Source organism: Schistocerca cancellata, chromosome 10 (genome assembly GCF_023864275.1).
Source record: "Schistocerca cancellata isolate TAMUIC-IGC-003103 chromosome 10, iqSchCanc2.1, whole genome shotgun sequence".
Classification (NCBI taxonomy): Eukaryota; Metazoa; Arthropoda; class Insecta; order Orthoptera; family Acrididae; genus Schistocerca; species Schistocerca cancellata.
In genome coordinates, this window is record NC_064635.1 from 20,973,110 (window position 1) to 20,999,848 (window position 26,739).

Here is a 26,739-nt window from a genome sequence, read left to right on the forward strand (position 1 = left end):
CATACATGTCTGTATATTATTGTTGTTGAATGCGCGCACGTGTACACATACACACACTGATAAGCAACTTTTTCTCCATTTAGTTGGAATGCTTTGTAGAGAGAATAAATTAACAACTCTGTCAATAAAATAGAATCAGTATGGAATGTTGTTAGAAGGGAGACAGGAAAAGTAACCACAGGGGTAGGTAGTATTACTATTAAAGAGAATGAGACCATCCTAATCAACAGTACACAAATAACTAATGTATTTAACAACCATTTCTTTTCATTTATTTATTCATCCAAAAATCTTGTTGTGTTATTACACATAGATGTAGGATAAGTTACATTTAACATGCTTTGATACATAAATATACTTATTTTGTAGGTATTCGGTTACCTGCATAAGTATAGACATTCTTAAGATATACATTTATATAAATTATATGCTGTACATAGCGAATCATAACGTTTTTGGTATGTTACATACAGCCATCAGATAATGATTACAGAGTAACACTATTTACAATGTGTTATCACAAGTGCAGATGGGCCATAACAAGGAACAGTTATCTGTGAATAGAGTCAAATAAGTCAGTTCAAAGTAATATTTTAACACATGCAGTAAAATACATTACAAAAATTGTTTATATTACTATTCATAAATTCTTCCACAGAATAGAAGCAGTGCTTCTGTATGATTGACTTTATTTTGGATCTGAATCCTTTCTGGCAAGACCTGACATTTTCAGGTAGCTTCTTGTACAGAAGTACTCCCCTATGCCTTACACTACTGTGCACTTTATGTAGCCATTGATCAGTTATAAATATGTCATTGGAATGACGAGTATCATGATAGTGGACATCTCTATTTTTTGTAAATATATGGAGATTTTCATGAATAAAACACACTGTTTCATGAATATAGATAAAAGGCACTGGCAAAATACTGAGCTCCTTAAAGAGATGTTTAGTGGTGGAAGACAGGTGTACTTGTTTCATTGTCTTAATTATTTGCTTCTGCATAAGAAGTACATTCTTATGGGAGAGGCCCCAAAAAGGAATGCAGTACGTAATTATTGAGTGTACTAATGCAAAGTAGGCACATTTTAGTTTTTCAATATCACAGATTTTACTTAAAATACTAAAAGCATAGCACAAACTGTTCATTTTACTTAATAATTTATCTTTATGTATGTCCCACTGTAGTGTGTCATCTATCCACACTCAAAGGAATTTTGTGGCTCTTTCTCGTTGTGTGGGCACATTCTCAATCCTGATATCATCTATCACAGATGATACCTTTTGTGTCGAGTGGAAATTTATATAAACTTTTATCGTTATTTAGGAGAAGTTTGTTTTTGTTCAACCAGTTTACCAGACTACAATTTGTATCAGCAATTGTGGAGTTGAGTTGATGAGGACAGTGATTTGAAAACAGTATATTGGTGTCGTCAGGACACATTACCGGTTGACCTTCCTGAATGCTTTGGAGCAGACCATTGATGAATATTAGAAATAAAAGGGGACCAAGTGTAGAGCCTTGGGGAATACCTTGTCTTACAACTTGCTCCTCTGATTGAGCATTTTCACAAATTTTTGATTTAATCACTACTTTCTGTACTCTGTCTGAGAGATACGACCTAAACCAGTCATTGCAATTTCCTCTGATCCCATAACGTAGCAGTTTCTCCAAAAGTAATTCATGGTTGACAAGATCAAAAGCTTTAGTGAGATCAAGAAATACACCTGTTGTGTATTTTCTATCATTGAGTGCCCTATAGATTTCATTTAAAAGTGAGTATAATGCTCCATTTATTGATCTCCCGTTCCTAAACCCAAACTGGTGAGGACTTAGTATGCAGTTACTTTCCAAGAAATTTATAACAGTCATATACTGATTTTTCGAGGACTTTTGATGAGCTTAATAAGACTGAGATGGGTCTGTAGTTGTTTACATCACTGCTTTCACCTTTTTTAAACAGAGGAATAACTTTTGCTGCTTTAAAAATTCTACGAAATTGACCGGATGATAAAGAGCAGTTTATTATATCTGACAGTGGTTCACACACATGATGGCAGACTCGTTTTAAAAGGCAATCAGATATACCATCAAGACCACAGGAATGTTTGTTTGGTCTCTGCCTTACAATATTGCAGATTTCATGTGGTGTGACAGGGTCAATGAAAATTGATTGTCTGAATACTGCTGAATCTGAGTGATGAGTGAGTGCAGGAGTCTTGATTAAAGAAGAAAACTTGTCACCAATATTTGTGAAATGATCATTCAATATTTCACATAATTGCTTGGGGTCAGTGATAAACCATCCTGACCTTTAATGCAGGTTATTGAATGAGTCTTGTCTTTTTTGCCAACTGTTTCATTTATCAATCTCCACACGGCTTTTGATTTATTACTTGACTTGATATTGAATTGCCTGTTATACATTTTCTTTTGCTTCATGAGTTACCTTATTTAGAATTCTTTTATACTGCTTGAAATAGTTACGGAATACCTCACTGTCTATAGTTTTACTGTAGGCATATACCAGTCTCTTATTTCTGCAAGAGGTTTCTGTTGCTGGTGTTAACCATTTATTATTGGACAGTTGAGATGTGTGTTTTTTAGCTGTAAGTTTGATTGGAAATGCCACTTCATAGCAGTGTTGCAAGATACTCATAAATTCATTAGCCTTTCTGTCAACATTGCTGGCACAATAGACACCTTTCCAGTCGGCTTTATGGAGCAGAAGTGAGAAATGTGCTATATTATTTTTATTGCCAGTTGATCTTTTGTAAGATTGTTGGGGAAGTTCTGTCTGTCTATTTGCATCTTGCATGGTCATATTCAGTATCAAGCAGTTGTGATCTGATATACCGTTGGAGATGTCTAGTTTGCAGACAGATGACATGTCAGTGTTAACCAAAACAGCATCTATTGCAGAGGAACTGGTATTAGTTGTTCTAGTAGGTTTTTTGTTTATCATGTTATATTGTTGCAATATATTCACTATTTTCCGAGATATTTTAAACTGTACTGTTTTAGTAGCATATCTAGTTTGGAGGTGAATATTTGTATGTTACCATCAGGTGGTCTGTAGATACATATAACTAAAAGCTTAATAGATTTAACTTCTACTGTGACATGTTCAAAATGCTTTTCACAGTTCATATACTTGGTTTTAAGTAATGGATTACATTCTACATTCTCGGGCAAGTATTAGACAGCCACCTCCCTTTTTTATTAGTTCTGCAAAAATTGCTAACCATTTGAAAGCCTGGAAGGGAAAAATAGGCAACTTCATTATCTTCAAGCCAATGCTCGGCTATACAAAGCACATCTATAGTGTCTCTAAAACTTTCTAAAAATATTTGTAGTTCTAAACTTTTGTTCCTTATGCTTTGTATATTCTTGAAGAAAAAACAAAATTTTGACTTTTTGTGTGAGTACACTGTTTTTTTTAAGTGAGTGGGACTCGGGCACATTACTGGGTACAACATTTACTCTGTAACTCTTTTTGTTCTTTAGTCTAAAAAAGATTTCCTTTGAGAGTTAACTATTGCAGGAATAGGCAGCTGTGATAAGCTGTCACTAGTTTTATCTATATTGGGTGTGCTGAATTGAGCTCTGATGTTGGTATGATCCTAACCATTTTTGCACTTGGGTACCAAATTTTCGTGAGACCTGTTGGATGTAACAATAGCTTTGGCGGTGATATTCAGTTCTCTGTAGCTGAGTGGCATTGTGGGCCTACTTTGTACTTTTGTTTTCTTTACAGTTTCCGTTATGAATTTAGCGATTTCATTTCTACCTAAGTTGTTAAGGTGAAATCCATTTCGTGTGTATAGATCTCTACTAAATTCACTTGCTTTTATTAAGGTAACATTTGCGTATTTTGAGCATAATTTATGTATCTGTGAGTTAGTACTTGCTACTTCAACATTCACACATGACCAATTTGGAAGATCATGTCTGAATGGCACGTCAACCGGAAACACTTTTTTTTTTAGAGATAATGCCAGGTAACTTCCTTCTTAGAGTAGTTATCAGGTGTTGACTGTTGTTGCAAGCAACATCGTTTGTTCCTGCTACAATTATCACGATATCAGATGTGCTTGTTGTGGCAGAGTTTTGGTTTATGTTTTTCAGGACAAAGTTTGTACTGAATTTGGGATAAACATAACCTAAACATTCGAAGTCTATATCTTCATTTAAAAATTTAGATACATTGCGGGCTTGGCTGTCACCCAATACAATAGCTTTGAAATTTTTGTCACACGAATTTTGTTTACCAAGAAGGTTCACATTTACTTCCCGATTGATAATTTCGTGGGATTTACCTGCACTGTTTTTGGCCACATATTAGTTTTACCTGACGAAAGAGATGTATCCACAGTACCTTTTGAGCTGCTGATGATGTGTTTATTATTTGATTTCTTGAATGGGGCACTGGAGACATGATCCTTGTTCACACTTTTGCAGTTACCTGTAACGGGATTATTTTGCACATGTGAATCACATGAACACACAGGTAGATCACTGTCTGCTTTGAACAATTTTTTTTATCCTTTCTTCATTTTTCATCTTGAGGCCTTCATATTCGAAACGTGTGATAGCAAAATCACCTTTTAATACACTTATTTGCTTCTCCTGTGACGCCAAAAGAACTTAGAGATTGCTGGCTGCTGACCGCTCAGCAGATAGATTTTCCATCATAGTTTCGTATTTCTTCACGAGCTGTTCATGTTCAGGACGTATTGCTACTATTTCTTCTTTCAGTGCACTAATTTCTTTTTCGTGTAATATTAGCAAGTCCTTTATACCGTTTTCTATTAGGCGCTCAATACATGTACGGCACTGCCACTGATCTCCATCTTTTATGAGATTTCTTAAGTCTAGGAGAAAAAATTGGTGAGAATGGTTCAAAAGAAAAAGCCAGGCAGTACGTGGAAGAGACAGTTGTGAAAAATTTTAGTCAGTTTAAGTTTCACCTAACAACCTCTTGTGAAATAAGTAAAATTATCAACTTTGAAAAATAAACGTTCTGTTGGAGTAGATGGAGTCTCTAAAGATATTAAAACAATGTGGAGCAATTACAGCTGATGTTCTGAGTCACATCTGTAAGGCATCACTAACTCAAGGTATTTTCCCAGACAGGTTAAAATATGCCATTGTCAGGCCTCTGTACAAAAAGGGGGACACCACAGATGTGAATAATTATCGTCCAGTACACTTGGTTACAGCATTTTCAAAAATCTTCAAGAAAATAATGTACTCAAGAGTGATTAGCCATCTTAACAGTAATGGTATACTTAGTAAATCAGAGTTCAGATTTCAAAACTGCTGTTCCACTGAGACAGCAATATACAATTTTACTGTCTATGTAATAGAGGTTTTAAATAGTAAAATGTCACCAATTTTCTGTGACTTGTCCAAAGTATTTGATTGTGTGAACTAGGACATTACGTTACAGAAATTACAGTTCTATGTTATAAATGGAATAGCATACAAGTGGTTTATGTCACACCTACAGAAAAGGAAACAAAAAGTTTCTTAATATTGGTCAAGTGATTTGAATAAGTCCACTTCGTCTAACTGGGTGTTCCACAGGGTTCAATCATGGGTCCCCGTCTGCTCTTGATATGTGTGTAAAACCTCCCTTCTTATCTGAAACAAGAAGCTGAACTAACACTGTTTGCTGATGATACAAGCATTATTATTAATCCTGTAAAAGAAACTCCATTCGAAAATGATACAAATAAGGTCTTTGGAAAAGTCATTGGTTTTCTGCAAATGGGCTTGCTCGAAACTTTGAAAAAACACAGTACATCCATTTTTCTGCTGCAAAAAGTACAGTTCCTTCAATAAATATAACACATCAATAGAAGTCAATAGACAAGGTAGAGCGTACCAAGTTTTTGGGTGTACATATAGATGAGAATCTTAATTAGAAAATTCATATTTTGGATCTTCTAAAGGGCTAGGTTCAGCATCTTTTGCAATCAGAATAATTGCCAGTTTTGAGGTTATAGAAATTGGTAAGCTAACACACTTTGCATACTTTCACTCTCTGATGTCTTACGGAATAATATTTTGGGTTAACTCAACACTTAGACAAAAAGCATTCACTGCTCAAAAGAAAGTGGTTAGAGTAATGTGTGGGGTTCATAGTCGCACGTCCTGTAGACAATCTTTTTAAAAGATTGGAAATTCTAACAACAGCTTGACAGTTCATTTACTCACTAATGAAATTTGTTCTGAACAACATGGACCAGTTTAAAAACAACAACAGTAACATTCATAAAGACTTACACTATACATTACTCAACCTATCTTTGGCACAGAAAGGGGTAAAATATGCTGCTATAAAAAATTTTGACAAATTACCAGATGAAATAAAATGTCTGACAGACATCAGTAATAGCTTCAAAGATAAATTGAAATCATATCTCCCTGACAACTACTCTTATACCGTAGATGAATTCTTGAAAAGGAATAAATAAATCTATTAATATAGTATATGCGTGTTGTACCGTTTAAGGGACTGGGGTAAATAATAGAAATATTAATCTTTACCTACTGTAATTAATATTGGCTCTGAGCACTATGGGACTTAACAGCTGAGGTCATCAGTCCCCCGGAACTTGGAACTACTTAAACCTATCTAACCTAAGGACATCACACACATCCATGCCCAAGGCAGGATTCGAACCTGCGACCGTAGCAGTCGCGCGGTTCCAGACTGAAGCGCCTAGAACCGCTCAGCCGCACCAGCCGGCGTGATTAATATTAAAAAATGTTGTATCATATGTACATTTCTTGTGCACTTGACACATTCCACATCGTAATGGCTTCCGTACCGTGCAATTGATCAATGGAACACGCAACCAACTAACTAACTAGCTATGCCAATTTTCAATAAACTCCTGCCAGAAAGAAAGCAATTTCTTTCACAAAATGTTTGTGGAACTGTAGAGATGTTCCCACATATCCCCAAATAGACTTTCAAATGTTCAGAATTGTCACTTATGCTATGGAGATATGCCGTTATATTTTATTTTCCCTAATTTCTCCAGATGACAAACATTTGAGGAATAATTTGATTTGTGATAAGTCAGAATTTCATTCAAAGCAGCCATCAGGCAGTTTCACTCTATGTACCCATCCAAGTCAGTAGCTCAGTGACAATGGCAAAAATTGTGTGTCTAGAGAAGGATTAAGCCTGTTAGGTCAGTAGCATTGTACCTGTAGCTGTGTTATTAGATCTGTAGTTAGATGTCTTGTTTTTGTTAGTTTGGTGTGTGGAGTCTAAGTGATCATTTATGTATTATCTTATGGACTCGTATTCAACTGTGTCATTTTCATTTGGTGTACCTGTATTGTGTTGCTAGCTGCTGTACATTCTTAACAGAATTTACTTACTTTTGCAATGAGTGTGTCTTTTTGTTCTATTACTGGGCCATTCGATGCCAAGTAATCTAATTTCAGAAAAAGTCACATATTTTGCTGAACTTTTGTACGAACATTCACACATCCCCGCTGAACACTTATAAAGAATCACAATCATTGAATCAATACTTCTAGAGATACACTCTTGTGTTTGATGCCCATAATGCAACTATCAACAGTGCATCCACAATTTTTCAGCAAATTTGAGATGTAATTTGCGTGTGAATAATTTGAAGTAGTCAGCAAAAAATACACTTTAAAAAATAGTGAAGTTTAGCTTTTTATATCTCTGGCAGTAACTGCGGGATGAACCTGAAACCTTGCATGCAATAACTTACAAGCACATGGAAATTACCCCCAGGTGCTCAGCTTTCATTTGCTGGGTACAGGCTTAGCAACCCCAGGGTTCCTGAGCTAGGGGCTGGTAACCACCGCCAGTTCCTCTGTCGCTCAGGGCATGCTTCACTGACCACTGTGTGGTGCGGCGGTGGAACATTGTGTGACTCGGGGATTGGGGATCTTGGCTTCACAGCCCAAATCGCAAGGGCGGAATAAACCTCTATAAAAAGCCCCTTAGTCTCAAGGTGTGCTGCGCGCAGATGGGATCAATGACTGTTGAGGTGGAGCAGTCGTTAGTGGGCAACCTCTGGGGAACCTGGCAAACCTCAGTCGTATAAGGCCTATTCAGATACATGGGGCTCTGAGTGGACCCATATTGCCCTAGCTGCTCGTGGGACCAAATGGATCATCCGAAATTTTCTTTACCCCCTCCCAATGGAAAGGGTGGGCTGCTGGAAGGTAACAACACCCAGTCTAACAAGAGGGCTTGTGTAGCCAGTTCTCCTGATTCAGTCACTAGTAACAGAATTCATGCTGTTTCACAGAATGTGTTTCTTATAGTTAAAAGAAAAGAGGGGAGTTTTGAAAAAGTTTTGCTATTTTATATACAGAAAGGTTTAGGAGGCATTGCTGGCAATGTAAAATCTGTTAAGTGCTTGTGCACTGGGACCCTGTTGGTTGAAACATATACCTCCCAGCAAGTCAAGAACCTTCAGAAAGCTCAATGCCTCAGGGAGTATGCGATAGAAACAGAATTGCACAACACCTTAACTTCAGTAAAGGTGTTGACTTGCAGGGATCCATTGACATTCCCCGAGAAGAACTGAAAGCCGAATGGTCCTGGGAAGGCATTGTCGACGTGCGGCATGTTATGAAACAGGTGGATGGCGATCTCATAAGTCAGACTCTTTTATCCTCACTAGTAACAGCAGCAAACTACCAGAGCGTGTGACGGCAGGTTTCCTACACCTCAGTGTACGACCTTATTAGTCAAATCCAATGCGGTGTTTTAAATGCCAGCACTTTGGGCAAACTACTCTGGGCTGTAAAGGAGAAGCCCACTTGCGGGAAGTGTGGTAAAGCTCCTCTCCTCCAAAGTGTGTTAACTGCTCTGGGAATCACTCTGTGTGGAGCAGGGACTGCAAGAGATTTCCTTGAGGAGCGGAAGATCTAGGAGATCAAAATAATGAAGCTCCTCCTGTATGGTGAGGCCAAGAATTTGTACAAATCCATGCAGCCACCCACAGTTGCTACATCCTTTTCTTCTGTTCTGAAACAGACAGTCCTGAAAACTGATGCCACTACACAAACAGAGGTTGCTACTGTCAGCACTAGCACAGCTGTGTTTGTCAATGTACATGTGCTGCTCCCCCCTCCCCCCCCCCTCCCCCCCCCCCCCCCCAAACTTCAGACAAGGCCGTGGTTGTGGACCTTCCTGCCCCTCCTCAGGTCAAGTCATGTGCACCGCCCAATGCTGCTCCACCCTCTCCCACTTATGAGGTAGTGACTCCAACGCCACCTCAGACCAAAAAATCGAAATCGAAGTCAAAGAATCGGCCGCTGAAGGAGACGGGGGGTACACAGTCCGATGTTGTCGATGTCATTCTATCTGACGTCTCTCTCGCATCTTCTTCAGAGGCAATGGAGGTTGATGCTAGGCTGCGGCTGTCGTCTCGCCCAAAAACAGCCTCTGCCCATTGTGGGTTCCCCTCCACAGCAGAAAGTCAGGATGAAAGTACCCTCCTAGCATAGCAACATCCCCTGTGTTGTGTTTGCAGGAAACACATTTAAAAGTGTCTGATGCTCTTGTACTAAGGGACCACTCAGTGTATCGCAAGGATGAAGTGAAGTGACTGGGGAAAGGGCCGGGTTGCTGTGTTCACCAATAACAGGCACCACGCCTCTGCTCTCCCCCTGGATACTGACCTGCAAGCAGTTGCAGTTGACATTCATGCGCATCAGAGGTTTACAGTTTGCTCCCTTTATTTTCCTCCACTGGATGCAGTACACTCTGAGGCTCTCACAGATCTTATGGAACCACTCCCCTGACCATATCTCCTCCTGGGAGGCTTAAATGCCCGTCATGTCCTGTGGGGCTCAACCTCTACTTGCCCTCGGGGTCGAGCCTTGGAGAGCCTCCTGACATCTCGAGAGCTATGCATCATAAACACTGGTACTCCGACTCATTTCTGTGCTGCTACTGGGTCATCATCAGCCCTTGACCTATCTCTTTGCTCTCCAGCCCTTGCCGCATCTTTTCACCGGGAGGTCATTGACGACCTCTATTCCAGTGACCACTTCCCCATCTGCATTCACCTACTGGATGGTGTGTTGCTGGAACAGAAGCCACCAACATGGATGATAGGCAGGGCTAACTGGACACTGTTCAACCAGTTGGCTGTGTTTGAACATCGAGACAGTGTCTGGGAATGGGTGGTTCACATCACATGTGATCCATCATGCTGCTTACCTATCCATTCCAAAATCATTCAACCCTCCTACGAGGTGACCAGTGCCTTGGTGGACAGGCGAATGCCATTCAGCTATCCGGGACAGGCGTGCAGCTCTTTGACAGTTTAAATGCCACCTAACAGTGGACAATCTCACCCCCTTTCGCATTGCAAGAGCCAAGGCTCACCGTGTCATTAAAGAGAGCAAAAAACAGTCATGGCAGGAGTTCCTGGACTCCATCAACGGTACTTCTTGTTCCACGAAAGTATGGGACGCCATCCAGAGGATTTCCGGAACACACAGCCGTTTACTGATAGCAGCAGTGCCAAAACAGGTGCCTCCAAACAATTCCCAGAGACATTGCTCAGATGCTGGCCAAGCATTTAGCACAAACTACTGCCAATGCAAGCAGGATCTGGTGTTTCATCACTACCGTGCCACTGTAGAGGGGGCAAAGTTGGACTTCAGGAACAACAGTTCTGAGGCATACAATTCCCCTTTCTCAATGTGGGACCTCGAATCGGCACTGACACCGGCTTATGACACTGCACCCGGTTATGACAACATCCGTTACTGCATGCTTGGATATTTGCCAGCAGCGTCCAAGGAAATCCTCCTCAAATATTTTAATCTAATATGGCAGACAGGCAACTTCCCCAACTCATGGAGGGAGGCAATTCTGATCCTTCTCCTCAAACCAGGAAAAGACCTCATATGTCCCAGTAGTTATCGGAGCATCGCCTTAATGTGCTGTGTAGAAAGGACAATGGAGCGAATGATTAACCATTGTCTGGTCTGGTTGTTAGAGACCAGGCAACTCCTTAGCCATTCTGTGTGGATTTCGAAGATTTCAGTCCACTGTCGACAACCTGACACTCCTAGAGGCAGCTCTTCGGCAGGCTTTCCTCTGTAAGCATCACTGTATTGGCATTTTCTTCGATATAAGTAAGGCATACGATACTACTTGGAGACACTGTATCCTCGCACAACTGCATCAGTGGGGCTTTTGTGGCCACCTCCTCATTTCCATTCAGTCTTTCCTGGCTCAGCAGTTTTTTAGGATCCGAGTTGGTGACACACTGATCGATTTGAGCTGGAGAATGATGTTTCTCAGGGCAGTGTTTTAAGTGTTACCCTCTTTGCCATAGCCGTCAACAGTATCACATCTACAATAAGGAGTCCTGTACAGTGCTCATTATGTGTGGACAATTTTGCAGTTTTCTGTTCCTCCTCCAGTGTTGCAATGGCGAGCAGTCAGTTGCAACTTACAGTGTGGCGGTCAGAGGAGTGGGCTGCAAAGACAGGTTTCAGTTTTCTGCTGATCAGTGTGTGTGTGTGTGTGTGTGTGTGTGTGTGTGCGTGCGCATTTTAATAGTTCTCGTCGTCTTTTTAGTTGGCCTGCCTTGAAGATGGGGACACCATCCTACACACTGCAGTTTCTGGGCCTCATTTTTGACTCCAGATTGTCATGGTTGCCACACCTGTGAGACTTGAAAGTACAGAACCGTGAAGGCACTGAACGCCCTCAATTATCCACAGGTCTTGGGGAGTGGACAGGGCATGTCTCATCCAGTTTTATTGGGCTTTTGTGCGTTCATGGCTAGACTATGGGTTCATGGTGTGTGGGTCAGCAAGGCCCTCTTATTTGCGGATCATTGACACTGTCCACAATGAGGGGATTCGGCTAGCCATGGGTGCTTCAGACCAGTCCCATACCGAGCCTCGGTGCCAGCTGCTTATCGTGAGCCAAGTGTGCAAGTTCCTCGCAGCTCCATCTTCACCCGCTCACCGTACTGTTGTTCATCCACATCTGGAGCACCTTCTTGCCAACTGGCCACGAGCCACGATGGCATTTGGGATCTGCGTTCAGCGTGTGCTGGAGTTACTCGTTGTGACGCCAGTCCAACCTCAAATCCAGGGTTTTAACCATATGCCAGTATGGATTCAGAAGAGGCCCAGAGTTATTTTAGACTTGGTGTGGTACAGGAGAGAGCCCTCCTGCTTCAGTTTTTAATGAGGTATTTTCTGCCATTTTAACTGAGCATCACAACCCTGTAGCTGTTTTTGCGGTTGGATCTAAGCAGAGTGCCTCCATTGGTTGCTCTGTCGTTTTCCCAGATCGTGCCCTCAAGGTCAGACTGCCTCCCGAATTTACCAACTTTGACGCAGAATTGTATGCGATCTTGTGGGCACTGGAGTAGATTTCTTGTGTGTTCAGATTCTTTGAGCGTCCTTTACTCTCTCCAACATTTGTGCCCAGCAGATAAAGTAATCCAGGAAAACCTCCTCCAACTTCAGTGACTGGGGAAGGAGGTCCTCCTGGGTACCAGGGCACGTGGGAAATGCAGGGAAAGGTGCGCCACAGTTTATTTGGCTGCATTTTATTTGCCGACCAGCGGACTACAGTAGATTTGTTGGGAGCTCTGCAGTCTATTTTATGTAATGATCAAACGAATGTAGTTCAGTTTTAAAGTTTTGTGAATTGTCCAACATTTCTAACAAATTTTCGGGGAGACGATTTTAATGTGTCGACAGGGTGGCTGGCTCACCCACAATTTTTGTAAGTGGTCAGCCAATCACATTTTCCTGTGCATTTCTTTTAGCTCTTCTGTGTTTTGTTTTTCCACTGTTTTAATTTCTTGATTAGCTATCTTCCCTCCTCATTGGTTTTAGTACATGTGAAAGTGCATGTGAAATAGTGATTGTGTGGTCGAGTACATGCATGTATGACAATTTTAGTTCTTCTCCACATTCGTTTGTTTTAATAGTGTCAAGGTGATGATAACCTCACTGTTGAGCGCCCATAAGATCCCAACACACACACACACACACACACACACACACACACACACACACACACACACACGGTCCTAGAATATATAGTTTCATTCTCCTAGTGATATGCAGTAGTTCACCAGTTAAGGGCAGAGTTGACAGTTTTTTTTAAAAAATGCCAAAAATACCTGTTCCTGACCTACTTGTTTTTAAAAAAAGTCTTCCACAAACTCTTTTTAAACTGTTTTCGTTAGAATGTACTAAACCACCTACAAACCTGTATTTGGTTTTGTGATGTGAGTGTATAAGACTGTAGAAGGAGCAACAAGGCGGAGGTATATTGAAAATGGGGGCCCATATTCCTATGGTATTCTAATTCTGACACCTGGTATTACGATCTGTAGTTGTTTAGTACTCTCTGTGGAAGATAACATCAAAAGTCCTTATGACTAGGAAATGAGTTTGAGCAAAAAAAAAAAAAAAAAAACTGGAAGTAAATAGTCATTTGTTTTCATAGATGTCTCTACAGCATTCAGCTCAAAAAAATTCATTTTGTGAAAAATGAAATGGAATAAGGAAACCAGTATAAAGAATAACACTCTTTTTTGTGGCTCTATTAATTTGAGGTACTCACCTTTGAAACATGTAATTTTTTGAGTTCTGTCGTATTAAAATTTCTTCCCAAGCAGTCCCATTAGTGACATCCTCTGGCCAACAGTATTCCTCGTGATATTCCACAGCAGATTAATGCAACCTATTCAGATTGGTTGAAGTAAATATAAGCTTAGACCTCTAAAAGAGAAGTCTTCTATATCTGACCTCTCACTCTTATAGAAATGTATCATCATATTGGGATCCTGTGTAAAGACTTTTACCAGGTTTGGTAACAAGAGTTACTGAAACTCGGCTGTGGCTGCTGTTGCGCAGCAATCGGGTATGGCTCCTGCAGCAATGGGGATGCTGATTTTCTCACTGTAAAAGGAATCAGCAGCGGTTAAGCCATCATGTACCATATCAACACATTTATACAGGGTGTACATAAAGTCTGGGAACACTTTCAGTTATTTATTGCACAAGAACTACACACACAAACATTTGAGATGCGAACCATGAGTGACCTGGCAGACATCAATAAGGTAATCGAATTCTTGCCATACCTGTCCCAGCATGGCATTGTCAACTGTGGCAGTCGCTTCCTGTATTCTCTCCCGGAGCTCTGCTGCATCACGTGGTAGAGGCAGAACATACACTAGATCTTTAAAGTGTCTCCACAGAAAAAAGTCTCACGGAGTGAGATCTGGTGATTGGGGAGGTCATTTCCTGAAACAGCTGTCCCGTTCTGTAGCACGGCTGATCCATCAATGCGGCAGCTGTGTGTTCAGGTACCCACAAACTTCACATTGAAAATGGGGTGGAGCCCCATCTTGCTGAAAGATGAATGGAGAGTCCAATTTCATTTGAGGCATCAGCTATTGCTGCAACATGTCCAAGTAGGAATATCCAGTGACAGTGCTCTCAGCAAAGAAAAATGGTCCATACAGTTTTTGACATGACAAAGCACAAAAAACATTTACCTTTGGGGAATCATGCTCAAATTCAATGCATTCGTGTGGTTGCTTTGTATCCCAGATTCGACCGTTATGCCTCTTGAATGAGGAACTGCGAACAAAAGTCAAAACAGTTGTCTTTGTTGTCGTCATTTAGCTTCTGCACTAGCTCCAATGTGAATGGTTTCATAGACAGCTTCTGTCGCAGGACTTTTCACACAGTCATTGGAGCCATTTAGAGTTCACGGGATGCAGGCGCACAGATTTCTTTGGACTCTTAATGAATACGAGCTCCAATTTCACTTCACTCCTACTGGGACGCCCACTTCTCTTTGCCGGGCACAAGCAACCCATCGTAATGAATTTGTTGTGCCAGTGGTAAATGGCTTTCCTTGTTGGTGGCTTCTTACCGTGCTTGGTTCTAAACATCTGTTGAACAGCTGTAAGACACTTGTTTTTGTCAAACTCCAACACACAGAAAGCTCGCTTCGCACCTGAACTCACTATGTTTGCGAATAGCGCTGACTGTCAGCAAATTACCAAACTATGTTGTGGCGGTATACATGGAAAAAATCTTTCTGGGTTTCTCTTCAAAATGACATATGTTTGATATCTGTACAATGTTCGGTTCTTGTGCAATAAATAATTGAAAGTGTTCCTGGACTTTATGTACATCCTGTACAATTTTTCCTGTGTACACTAATGTTCCACATTAAGTGTAAACTATATGCTACACCTTAAACCAGAATTAAAGTAGCACACCAGTAGCATTACACAATAAAAAGTCATGTTAATCATTATCTACAAGATTAATCCATTCCAGAAAATGTCAGGAAGACTGCTGTGAACTTCACCAAAATTTACCCAAAGTTACTTTGTGTGAAATGTGCCGGCTATTTGTACAATGTATGCTCCAGCTGTTACGCAGCAATTTTGCTGCTGTGATTGCCACTGCCTTGGTAATGCACAGTTAGATTGTAGAGTTTATAAACAGTTTGATTCTATAGCTATCGGAGAAAAACCGACTGAATGTGTCATGATGAGTTGTGACAAGACACCTCTTTTTTAAATTTTTAGAGTTACTCTCACTTACTGGTCATCAAAACTTTTGGTATTGCCTTCCACAGGGAGTACTAAACAATTGTAGAACATAAAACTTGTCAGATTTGAGTACCAATGTAATATGGGCCCATTTTCAATGCACCTCCACTTTGTCATTTTTTAGGACCTTATATGGTTGCACTGCAAAACCAAATGATTTTTTAGGTAGTTTAGAACATGGGCTTTCTAATGAAAATGATTTAAAAGAGTTTGCAGAAGTATTTTTTTAAGCATCCTAAAAATAGCAATTATTTGCGTTTTTTAGAAAAATCATTGACTTTGCCTTTAAATTGTAAACTAGTGGAAAGCAGTAGGAGAATGAAATATTATATGCGAAGACCTTGTATTGGTAAGTTATTGTGTGCAAAGTTTCATGTTTATCCAGCAGTTACTTCAATAGATATAAAAAATTAAACTTCACATTTTTTCGGCCGACTGCTGCAAATTATCAGTATGCAACTCTCAGGAAATCATTTCTTATTATTTCGCCTAAGAGAGTGCAAAATGTTGTACAGTGATGATCCTAGTTTGTTTCTGTCAAGAAAATATGTCTCAAAATCTCTGAAAACTCGTGGGTCCACTGTTGATAGCTGCACTATGGGGACAAACAAATGGCTGTATCTCCAGAAGTATTGAATTAATGATGGTGAAACTTTATCCATGTTTGTTCAGAACATGTGTGATTGTTCATACAAAATTCCATCAAAGTCCATGATGTTCATGCAGGAACCTCTACAACACTTGGCATGGAATGACCCTACTGTCAGTTGTCTAAGTGAAGTGTGTCTGAATGTGTAAAATATAATCAAAAACAATTTTGTTTGTCTTATTTTTCTTTCTTTTTAATTGTCAACAGAACATGATGACCGTGTTATGGATCCTCCAAGAAGGGTGTCTTTCAAGCCCCCCAACCGCTCAAAAAGGCGAAACAAGAGCTGGGAGTTGCTGCGATCTGTTATGGATGATGATGTTGATATGTCAGGTGCAAGCACCAGCGGATCAAGATCTTATGATCGCTTGTAAGTAATTATCAAAAACCTGTATACCTCATAAATACATTAAGTTTTATTTTCAAAATGAAATTGTTGAGTCTAATATTATTTTTGTTTTTGTGTACTTCAGCAATCCATACAGCGGAAGGGGGGGACGCTCCCACAGCAGTGGCAGTGGAAGGGGCAGAAGATCAGGTCGCAATTCACCTTCATCAAATGCCTCTGGCCATAGGCGGAAGTTAGTTCCCAACAGTTGTACTTGGTACAAAGTTGTGGTGAGTTTAAGCAATACAGTTCATACAGTATGGTTTTTGTTGAAAAACCCAGATGAATTTGACACGTGGTGTTGTTAAGTTGAAACAGAGTTGTCAGAAGTGTCACGTGGCGTGTTTGTTGAAATGTAAAGCTCAGAATAAAAGTTGCTTCCTTGAGTGTTACATGTACCTACTGAAATATTGCTAGTTGTTATAGAATGTCATTAGTTTCCAATAAAAAAAAAAGTCAGACATAAAGTGAAAGTTGCCGCTTATTACTTAATGTTTCACTATAAATTCAGATTTCATGACTTGGAACGTGACAGCGCTAAATCCAGTCATAAGCGATATGAATTAGATGACAACAAACTGGCTTGCAGGTGGTTCAAAGAAATAGTCATGAATTCGTCTTCATAGTTACACAGATTTTAAAGCTCAGTGCTCAGATATCAATTTTATGAAGCTGTTTGAGACACTTCTCAAAGACATCCAAGAAAAATGACTGAAAGTTTCTGGGCACTGTTGTGTGTAATCTGCGAATCGCTTCGAGCTTACACTAAGAGAATCATCTGTAGCTGACTGCATAGCATTCTTGTCTCGAAGATTTCAAGCATGCATGTTCGATTATCGTAGATCCGGGACTGATACACAGGGCAGTCTGCGTTGTAGCGGGGAGGTTGGTAGCTCCACTTGCCCCGTACTTCCGTTTAGTGATTTTGCTGTGTCCTCTTTGCTTATTGCTCTCGTGTCAAATGAAAACAAAACAGATTTCTGTGGCCGGGAGCTATCAAGTGAATTAAAATACATTCACATAATTACGGACGGCTAAAGTAGGTTATTAGTTTCAGTTTTTATTTTATTTGCTAAAAAATTTGGCTTTTCTTAATTTTTTCCGCTGGGCCAGTCCATTTATTTGAAGCAAAGTGTTTAATTCCACACCATTGGCCAGTTTCAACTGTTCGCAGCATTTCAACTGCATGTTTTCATCTTCTAGCACATATGGCATTATGGTCTTGTTTCTTTTATGATATGATATTTTAATGTTTTACACGCATGAACATACTGGTTTCCCGCGTCGTCGTAGCTGCTCAAGTGTGGTGGCACCTGTTATCTGCCGCTCTGTGGCAACTGCTGCAACAAACATTCTAACAGTTGTGGAAAAATATTACAAATGGTGGTTTGAAAAGTGTTACTTTTACGCAAGATGAACTATGTGCGAGAATGTACAATGAATTTCTTAAACCGCAGAGCGTTTGACTCTCGTTTAAAAATCAACTCGTTGTGAAGAATTTCAAGCCCAGATAATCAGACATTCGTCGTTAATAAAAATTTTGCTGGCACATTTGTGTCATGTCTTAAAGTTTAACATGCGCAGAAAAAGATAAACATTATGTATTAGAGACCAATATTATATGTGAAAGCTTTGCTTTTCTTCTAACATCATGTATATTAATTTAAACCATTAACTTTTCCTATTTGTGTGGTCACGCTACTGAACAATGATGTTGCTATTGGCTGACTACATCATGTGTCCTATGCTCTGAATATCCATCATCAGCTGGCGAGATCATGTGACATGAGCTATGACTGGCTGTACATCCTAATCTAGATTTCAATGCTTCGGAAAGTAACATGCGATGTTTCGTGGAATTCCAATTTATACTTTTGTCATACGAAAATATGCAGCCTACATGTTGCTGCACCTCACACATCTTTCGAAAATGTCTTTCTTTCCCCTAAGTTTCGTTTAGTAAAGTGCCGGGAAATTCTGCACTGGTGCATAAAACCATAACGATTCAATGGTTGATAAGTTTTACATTTCCGAGAAAAAGTATACGGTCTCTTAACTCGGAAAAACAGTATTTTCACCTGGGGGAAAGGGTATTTTTAACTGGGAAATCCGGGAATTTGTTTTCCTTGTCCACATATACACCCTGATGCTGTTCCTTTCAGTGAGAACTGAACACGCAATATTGTAATTTGAAGATGAAAATGCTACGGGGGATTCAGTCACTGATAACTCATGTTGTTTCATAGTTCATGTGTGACAGCGATAAGAAGTTTTTCAGATCCTGCAAGTATGAAAAAATGGAGTAAGCATATACATTAGCCTCTATATGGTGCTGTTAATATCGGCAATGCTCATATTACATTATTATTTGAAATAAATAACAACATATTTGCCGGCACCAGAAATAGGTATTAATGGTCATACAATAATTGAAAAATAGTGTTTAAAATTCCTTGGCATCCAATTGGCTAGCTAGTTAAAATAAGTCAGTACATTGATAAACTATTCAAGAAGATGAATTTGTTGTGATTTGCCCTTAGAAGGAGCCCTCATTGTGTTGACCCAAAATAAGTGCGTTGGCTTGTCTTGCATAATTCTGCTCCGTTGTCTCATGGAATTATCTTCTGGGACAGTGGCTCTAGTCTGAATCAATTGTTTACTTAGCAGGAGACGGCAGTAAGAGTCCTGTGTAATGTAGAAGAGTTTAGTTTGCAGGAGACCTTCTGAAGAGCGCAGAACTCTTACCCACTCCCCAATCCATTTACTCCTTAATGGTGTTCATTTTAGTTTGGCTGTGGTTCAGAATAAAGTTATATTTTCCAGTGCTGAGATATTCAACAAGCTCCAATGTAACAGAGTACAAGTTATTGAGAATCCCTTCCAATACAGAAAAAAATTAAAAACGTAACTTAGTAGCTCGCCTACATAGTATCTTGGTATGTAGAATTAAGGCTTGAAACTTCATTGACTATGAGGCAATACGTGAATAATTGGTGTGAAAGGAATGAAAAAGAAACTTAGTGGGAAAGAGATAAGAAGGAAATAGTGGCTTCCCACCACACAGGACATTGTGTTTGTGCAACAGCAAGAGTTGAAAATTTGTGCCAGTCTGGGACTCAAACGTGAATGCTCTGCTTTTCTAAAACCGTTGCCGTAACTGCTTCAGCCATCTAGACACGCATTCCATCAGACTCAAATTTTTATTTTCCCGCCCACCGCACCGCAGTGACGCATGCCTATTAAACCTTAGGTTCAGACCCCCCAGGGGGTCCACAACTCTTTTGTGGATATGTGTGTGGTGAGCACAGGGCCCTGAGCTAGTGTAGTTCTCCTTCCTTTCTGGGCTGCCCTACCCCCCTTCCCCATCCCTCTTCGTCCCCAATCCTTCCCCCTTCCCCCCTTACCTCCCCTTCACACTCCATGTTCTTGGGAGTAATGCATCAAGCCTTCGTCCAAAGATGGACGTTTGAAAGTAGGGAAAGACCAATAGAGGAAGAAAGCGTGAGGATGGAGAAAAACAAAGGAAACAAGATCCTGGAGTTTTCACTCTTCTCCTTGCTTTCATGCCCTTACTTCTGTCTCTGCCTCATTCTCCTTGTCCTATTCTCCTTGTCTTCTTTTCCGTGTCTTATTCTCCTGTTCGGCATTTGAGATTCTTTCTTCTATCCCTCTCTCTCTTTCCTATCCTTTCCTCCCTGTGCTTGTCTGAAGGCCGACCCACGCGTTCACACACGAAGCCTGTGACGGGGTAACGCGTAATTCCCCCACCCTGGGTAGACAAGTGAGGCACGCACGTACCCCCTAGTAAAGGCCAGGCCCAGGGACGGGGTGATTGCCTGAGCTGTTACCTTCCGCACGTGCCGATTGGTCCCTCTGTCCTCTTCTCGGGAGATGTGACCAATCACCTAAGGCGGGAGTGCCCTCTTGAGAGGGCCCCCACAAGGAAGGAGCGCACCATCGAAGACGCTGGCAATCACGGGGGATTCATCCGCAATGGATTTATCTGCTTCTTCTTCCCTGTCTTCTGCCCAAACAAGAAAGCTAGATGAAACTCCTGTTCTGAAAATTCTACCATCAGCACCGAAGTTTCTTGTTGTCACAAGATCTGACGGTCACGATTTTTTAACAGTCAACCCTTTCGTCATTCAGAAGGGTGTAGATGCAATTAAAGGACCAGTGAAATCTTGTACTTGGTTGCGCAACGGTACCTTGCTGTTGGAGACAGGGCACCTTCCAAGTCCAAAATTACTTCGAGCCACTCTCTTACACACATTTCCTGTACAGGTGGAGGCCCACCACACCTTGAATTCGTCGCATGGCGTGGTGTATACCAGGTCACTCGACAGACTAACTGATGAGGAGATTCTGTCTTTCCTCTGTGATCAGGGAGTGACGGCCGTCCATCGGGTCATGAAAAGGATTGACAAGGACCTCGTACTGACCTGAACCATATTCCTGACATTCGACAATGTGCAATTGCCTTCACGAATTAAAGCGGGTTATGAGATCATTTCTGTTCGGCCATATGTACCCAGCCCTACAAGGTGTTACCAATGTCAGCGGTTTAACCATACACGGCAGTCTTGTTAAAGTGCGGCTGTGGCAGGGACACCCATGAGGGTGATTGTCCACCTCCATCCCCTCAACTGTATGGCCGACCATGCTGCCTCCTTTCGCGACTGCTCCGTCTACAAAGATGAGGAAAGTATACATGGAATTTGAGGGAAAGAGAAGGTGTCGACCTCGGCTGCTCACAAGTTACTCAATAGCAGAAAGCCCGCTGTGCTTCCGGCAGGCAAATACAGTACCGTTCTCACCTCTCCTTGGCCTACCAGGGAGGTAGCTACACAGACATGCGATCTAACATTTAGCGATTCGATCGTCTGATCGGCCAGTGCTAAGATTGCCCGATCAACGTCTCCTCTTCCTCCCACCAACCCTAAGGCTCAAACACCATCATCTGCTACTGCTAAGACGAGGACCTCTAAATCAGATGCTTGGATCTTCAAAAAAGAACCGACACGCGAAGATTACTTGCGTACACAAACTTCACAGCCATCAGCTGTTCTTTCGACAAAACGTAATTCTTCAAAGAGGGCTCATATAAAAAAAGAGTTCTCCATCTTCGCCTAGGCGTGTTTCTTCTCCTGCGCCACCAAGCGGTTGCCGTCCACGGCCATCTTCAGTTTCGCCAGGCCGCACTGCTGGTAGCCGATCATCTGGCCTTTCACCGGCAAGGAAGCTGCCCCTCCTGACCAGCTCAGGAAGGTGGCAGATGCAACTGTTGAGTTGATGGACCATGACCCACCACCTATCGACTGCAGCAGCAGTGCTCCCTCGAAGCCAGGTCCTCAGCGACCATCGAGGTGACCCTTTCTTGTTTCTTCTTTTTTTTTTTTCGTTTTCATAATGGCTCTTCTTCAATGGAATATTTGTGGCATTCGGTCCAACCGAGAGGAACTAAAATTGCTCCTTCGAATGCACTGCACGCTTGTCACAGGTCTCCAAGAAACGAAGTTACGCCCATGTGATCGTATTGACCTGGCACACTATACCTCCGTGCATTTTGACCTACCCTCTGTGGCAGGTCTTCCAGCTCATGGAGGGGTCATGTTGCTGGTTCGGGAAGATGTCTACTACGATCCAATCACATTGCACACAGATCTGTAGGCAGTTGCTGTCCGAATTACTCTCCCCACTTTGACATTTTCCATTTGTACACTCCATAATCGTCTGCCTTTACTAGCAGCTTCCTACACCATTTTTGTTGATTGGAGACTTTAATGCCCACCATCCCCTTTGGGGCTCTCCAGCATCCTGCCAAAGAGGCTCCCTCTTGGCAGACCTTTTCAACCACCTCAATCTAGTCTGCTTAAATACTGGTGTACCTACCTTCCTTTCGGACGTAACGCATACCTATTCCTGCTTGGACTTCCCAGTATCCACTATCCAACTTGCGTGTCGGTTCGAGTGGTATGCTCTGTCTGACACGTACTCGAGCGACCATTTCCCCTGCGTAATCCATCTCCTGCATCACACCCCTTCTCCACGTTCCACTAGCTGGAACATCTCCCAAGCCGACTGGGGGCTTTTCACCTCCCTGGCGACCTTCCATGATCAAAACTTCTGCAGCTGCGATAGTCATGTCGCATACCTCACAGAAGTTATTCTCACTGCTGCTGAATATTCCATCCCTCGTACTTCCTCTTCTCCATGTCGAGTCCCAGTCCCCTGGTGGACTACAGCATGCAGCGACGCTATTCGTGCTCAGCGACGTGCTTTACGCACCTTCCAACGCCACCCTACGATGGCAAACTGTATCAGTGACAAACGACTCCGTGCACAATGTCGTCGTGTTATCAAAGAAATCAAAAAGGCTTGCTGGGTGGCCGTCACCAGCTCAAGTTTTACTCCTCTTTCGGTTGTCTGGGGTGGCCTGTGCCGGCTATTTGGCACCAAGGTCCACTCCCCGATTTCTGGCCTGACTGTAGCGAATGAAGTTCTTGTGGATCTTGAGGATGTCTCAGATGCCTTCAGCTGCTTTTTCGTGGAGGTTTCAAGCTCTGCCCATTACCACCCTGCCTTCCTCCTCTGAAAACAAGCAGCGGAGGCATGGCCTCCTTCTTTCCAGTCTTTGAATCGTGAAAGTTACAGTGCCACTTTCACCATGCAGGAACTCGAAAGTGCACTCGCCTGGTCCTGATCCTCTGCTCTGGGGCCTGATGGTATCCATATTGAGTTGCTGAAGAACCTTCCTCCTGCAGGTAAAGGCTTCCTTCTTCGCGCCTATAATTGCATATGGACTGAAGGTCACGTCCCCACATACTGGCATGAAGAAATTGTTGTTCCCGTACCCAAACTAGGAAAGGACAAACACCTTCCTTCCAGTTATCGCCCCATCTCCCTTACCAGCTGCGTCTGCAAGGTGATGGAGCGCATGGTAAATTCTCGATTGGTTTGGCTCCTTGAGTCTCAACGCCTCCTTACCAATGTCCAATGTGGCGTTCGTAGGTGCCCCTCTGCTTTTGACCACCTAGTTACCTTGTCGACCTTCATTATGAACAACTTTTTGTGTAAGCACCGGACAGTGACAGTGTTCTTCGATTTGGAGATGGCTTACGACACCTGTTGGAGGGCGGGCATTCTCTGCACCATGCACACGTGGGGCCTTCGCGGTCGCCTCCCTCTTTTTATTAATGCATTTTTAATGGATCGAATGTTCAGGATACATGGGGGTTCAGTTTTGTCAGATGCCTTTCGTCAGGAGACTGGGGTGCCCAGGGGTCCATTTCCAGTGTGGCCCTTTTTGCCATAGCTATCAATCCAATAATGGATTGCCTTCCAGCTGATGTTTCAGACTCTCTTTTCATGGACCACTTTACGATCTTCTGCAGCGCTCAGAGAACATGTCTCCTGGAGCACTGTCTTCAGCGTTGTCTAGACTGTTTCCATTTTTCTGGTGAGAAAACGGTCTGTATGACCTTCTGGCATTACAAACAGTTTCTTCCACCATCCTTACATCTCGGTCCCGTTGCTCTCCCATTCGTGGAGACGACAAAATTTTTAGGTCTTACATTTGACAAGAAACTTTGCTGGTCTCCACATGTCTTACTTGGCTGCTCATTGTACCCGTTCCCTAAATGTCCTCCGTGTTCTCAGTGGTACATCATGGGGAGCAGATCGAATGGTCCTGTTTCGCGTATATTGGTCCATTGTCCGATCAAAGCTGGGTTATGGGAGCTTTGTCTACTCTTCTGCCCGGCCGTCCATCTTGTTGTTGTTGTTGTTGTTGTTGTTGTTGTTGTTGTGGTCTTCAGTCCTGAGACTGGTTTGATGCAGCTCTCCATGCTACTCTACGCTGTGCAAGCTTCTTCATCTTCCAGTGCCTACTGCAGCCTACATCCTTCTGAATCTGCTTAGTGTATTCATCTCTTGGTCTCCCTCTACGATTTTTACCCTCCACGCTGCCCTCCAGTACTAAATTGGTGATCCCTTGGTGCCTCAGAACATGTCCTACCAACCGATCCCTTCTTCTAGTCAAGTTGTGCCACAAGCTCCTCTTCTCCCCAATTCTATTCAATACCTCCTCATTAGTTATGTGATCTACCCATCTAATCTTCAGCATTCTTCTGTAGCACCACATTTCGAAAGCTTCTATTCTGTTCTTGGCTAAACTTTTGATCGTCCATGTTTCACTTCCATACACCCCATACAAATACTTTCAGAAACTACTTCCTGACACTTAAATCAATACTCGATGTTAACAAATTTCTCTTCTTCAGAAACGCTTTCCTTGCCATTTCCAGTCTACATTTGTACCCCCTCTACTTCGACCATCATCATTTATTTTGCTCCCCAAATAGCAAAACTCCTTTACTACTTTAATTGTCTCAATTCCTATTCTAATTCCCACAGCAACACCCAACTTAATTCGACTACATTCCATTATCCTTGTTTTGCTTTTGTTGATGTTCATCTTATGTCTTCCTTTCAAGACACTGTCCATTCCATTCAACTGCTCTTCCAAGTCCTTTGCTGTCTGTGACAGAATTACAATGTCATTGGCGAGCCTCAAAGTTTTTATTTCTTTTCCATGGATTTTAATACCTATTGTGAATTTTTCTTTTGTTTCCTTCACAGCCTGCTCACTATACAGATTGAATAACATTGACGATAGGCTACAACCCTGTCTCACTCCCTTCCCAACCACTGCTTCCCTGTCATGTCCCTCGACTGTTATAACTGCCATCTGCTTTCTGTACAAATTGTAAATAGCCTTTTTTCTCCTTGTATTTTACCCCTGTCACCTTTAGAATTTGAAAGAGAGTAGTCCAGTCAACATTGTCAAAAGCTTTCTCTAAGTCTACAAATGCCAGAAACGTAGGTTTGCCTTTCCTTAATCTATTTTCTAAGATAAGTTGTAGGGTCAGTATTGCCTCACGTGTTGCAACATTTCTACGAAATCCAAACTTATCTTCTCCGTGGTCGGCTTCTACCAGTTTTTCCATTCGTCTGTATAGAATTCGCATTAGTATTTTGCAGCTGTGACTTATTAAACTGATTGTTCGGTGATTTTCACATCTGTCAGCACCTGCTGTCTTTGGGATGGGAATTATTCTATTCTTCTTGAAGTCTGAGGGTATGTCACCTGTCTCATACATCTTGCTCACCAGATGATAGAGTTTTGTTAGACCTGGCTCTCCCAAGGCCGTCAGTAGTTCTAATGGAATGTTGTCTACTCCCGGGGCCTTGTTTCGACTCAGGTCTTTCAGTGCTCTGTCAAACTCTTCATGCAGTATCATATCTCCCATTTCATCTTCATCTACGTCCTCTTCCATTTCCATAATATTGTCCTCAAGTACATTGCCCTTGTATAGACCCTCTATATACTCCTTCCACCTTTGTGCTTTCCCTTCTTTGCTTAGAACTGGGTTTCCATCTGAGCTCTTGATATTCATGCAAGTGGTTCTCTTTTCTCCAAAGGTCTCTTTAATTTTCCTGTAGGCAGTATCTGTCTTACCCCTCGTGAGATAAACCTCTACATTTGTCCTCTAGCCATACCTGCTTAGCCATTTTGCACTTCCTGTCGATCTCATTTTTGAGACGTTTGTATTCCTTTTTGCCTGCTTCACTTACTGCATTTTTTTATTTTCACCTTTCATCAATTAAATTCAGTATCTCTTCTATTACCCAAGGATTTCTACTAGCCCTCGTCTTTTTACCTACTTGATCCTCTGCTGCCTTCACTACTTCATCTCTCAAAGCTACCCATTCTTCTTCTATTGTATTTCTTTCCCTCATTCGTGACAGTTGTTCCCTTATGTTCTCCCTGAAACTCTGTACAACTTCTGGTTCTTTCAGTTTATCCAGGTCTCATCTCCTTAAATTCCACCTTTTTGTAGTTTCTTCAATTTTAATCTACAGGTCATAACCAATAGATTGTGGCCAGAGTCCACATCTGCCCCTGGAAATGTCTTACAATTTAAAACCTGGTTCCTAAATCTCTGTCTTACCATTATGTAATCTATCTGAAACCTTCTAGTATCTCCAGGGTTCTT

At 41.7% G+C, this 26,739-nt stretch overlaps 1 protein-coding gene across 1 annotated transcript in view; it reads left to right on the top strand.

Moving 5' to 3' along the window:
• LOC126106809 (nuclear RNA export factor 1-like) overlaps window positions 1-26,739 on the top strand; it is a 140,548-nt gene that overhangs the window by 4,038 nt on the left and 109,771 nt on the right. The window contains exons 2-3 of the mRNA XM_049913202.1: window positions 16,501-16,663; window positions 16,767-16,911. Coding sequence (XP_049769159.1) covers window positions 16,501-16,663; window positions 16,767-16,911 — 308 coding nt within the window. The remainder of the gene's footprint in view (window positions 1-16,500; window positions 16,664-16,766; window positions 16,912-26,739) is intronic.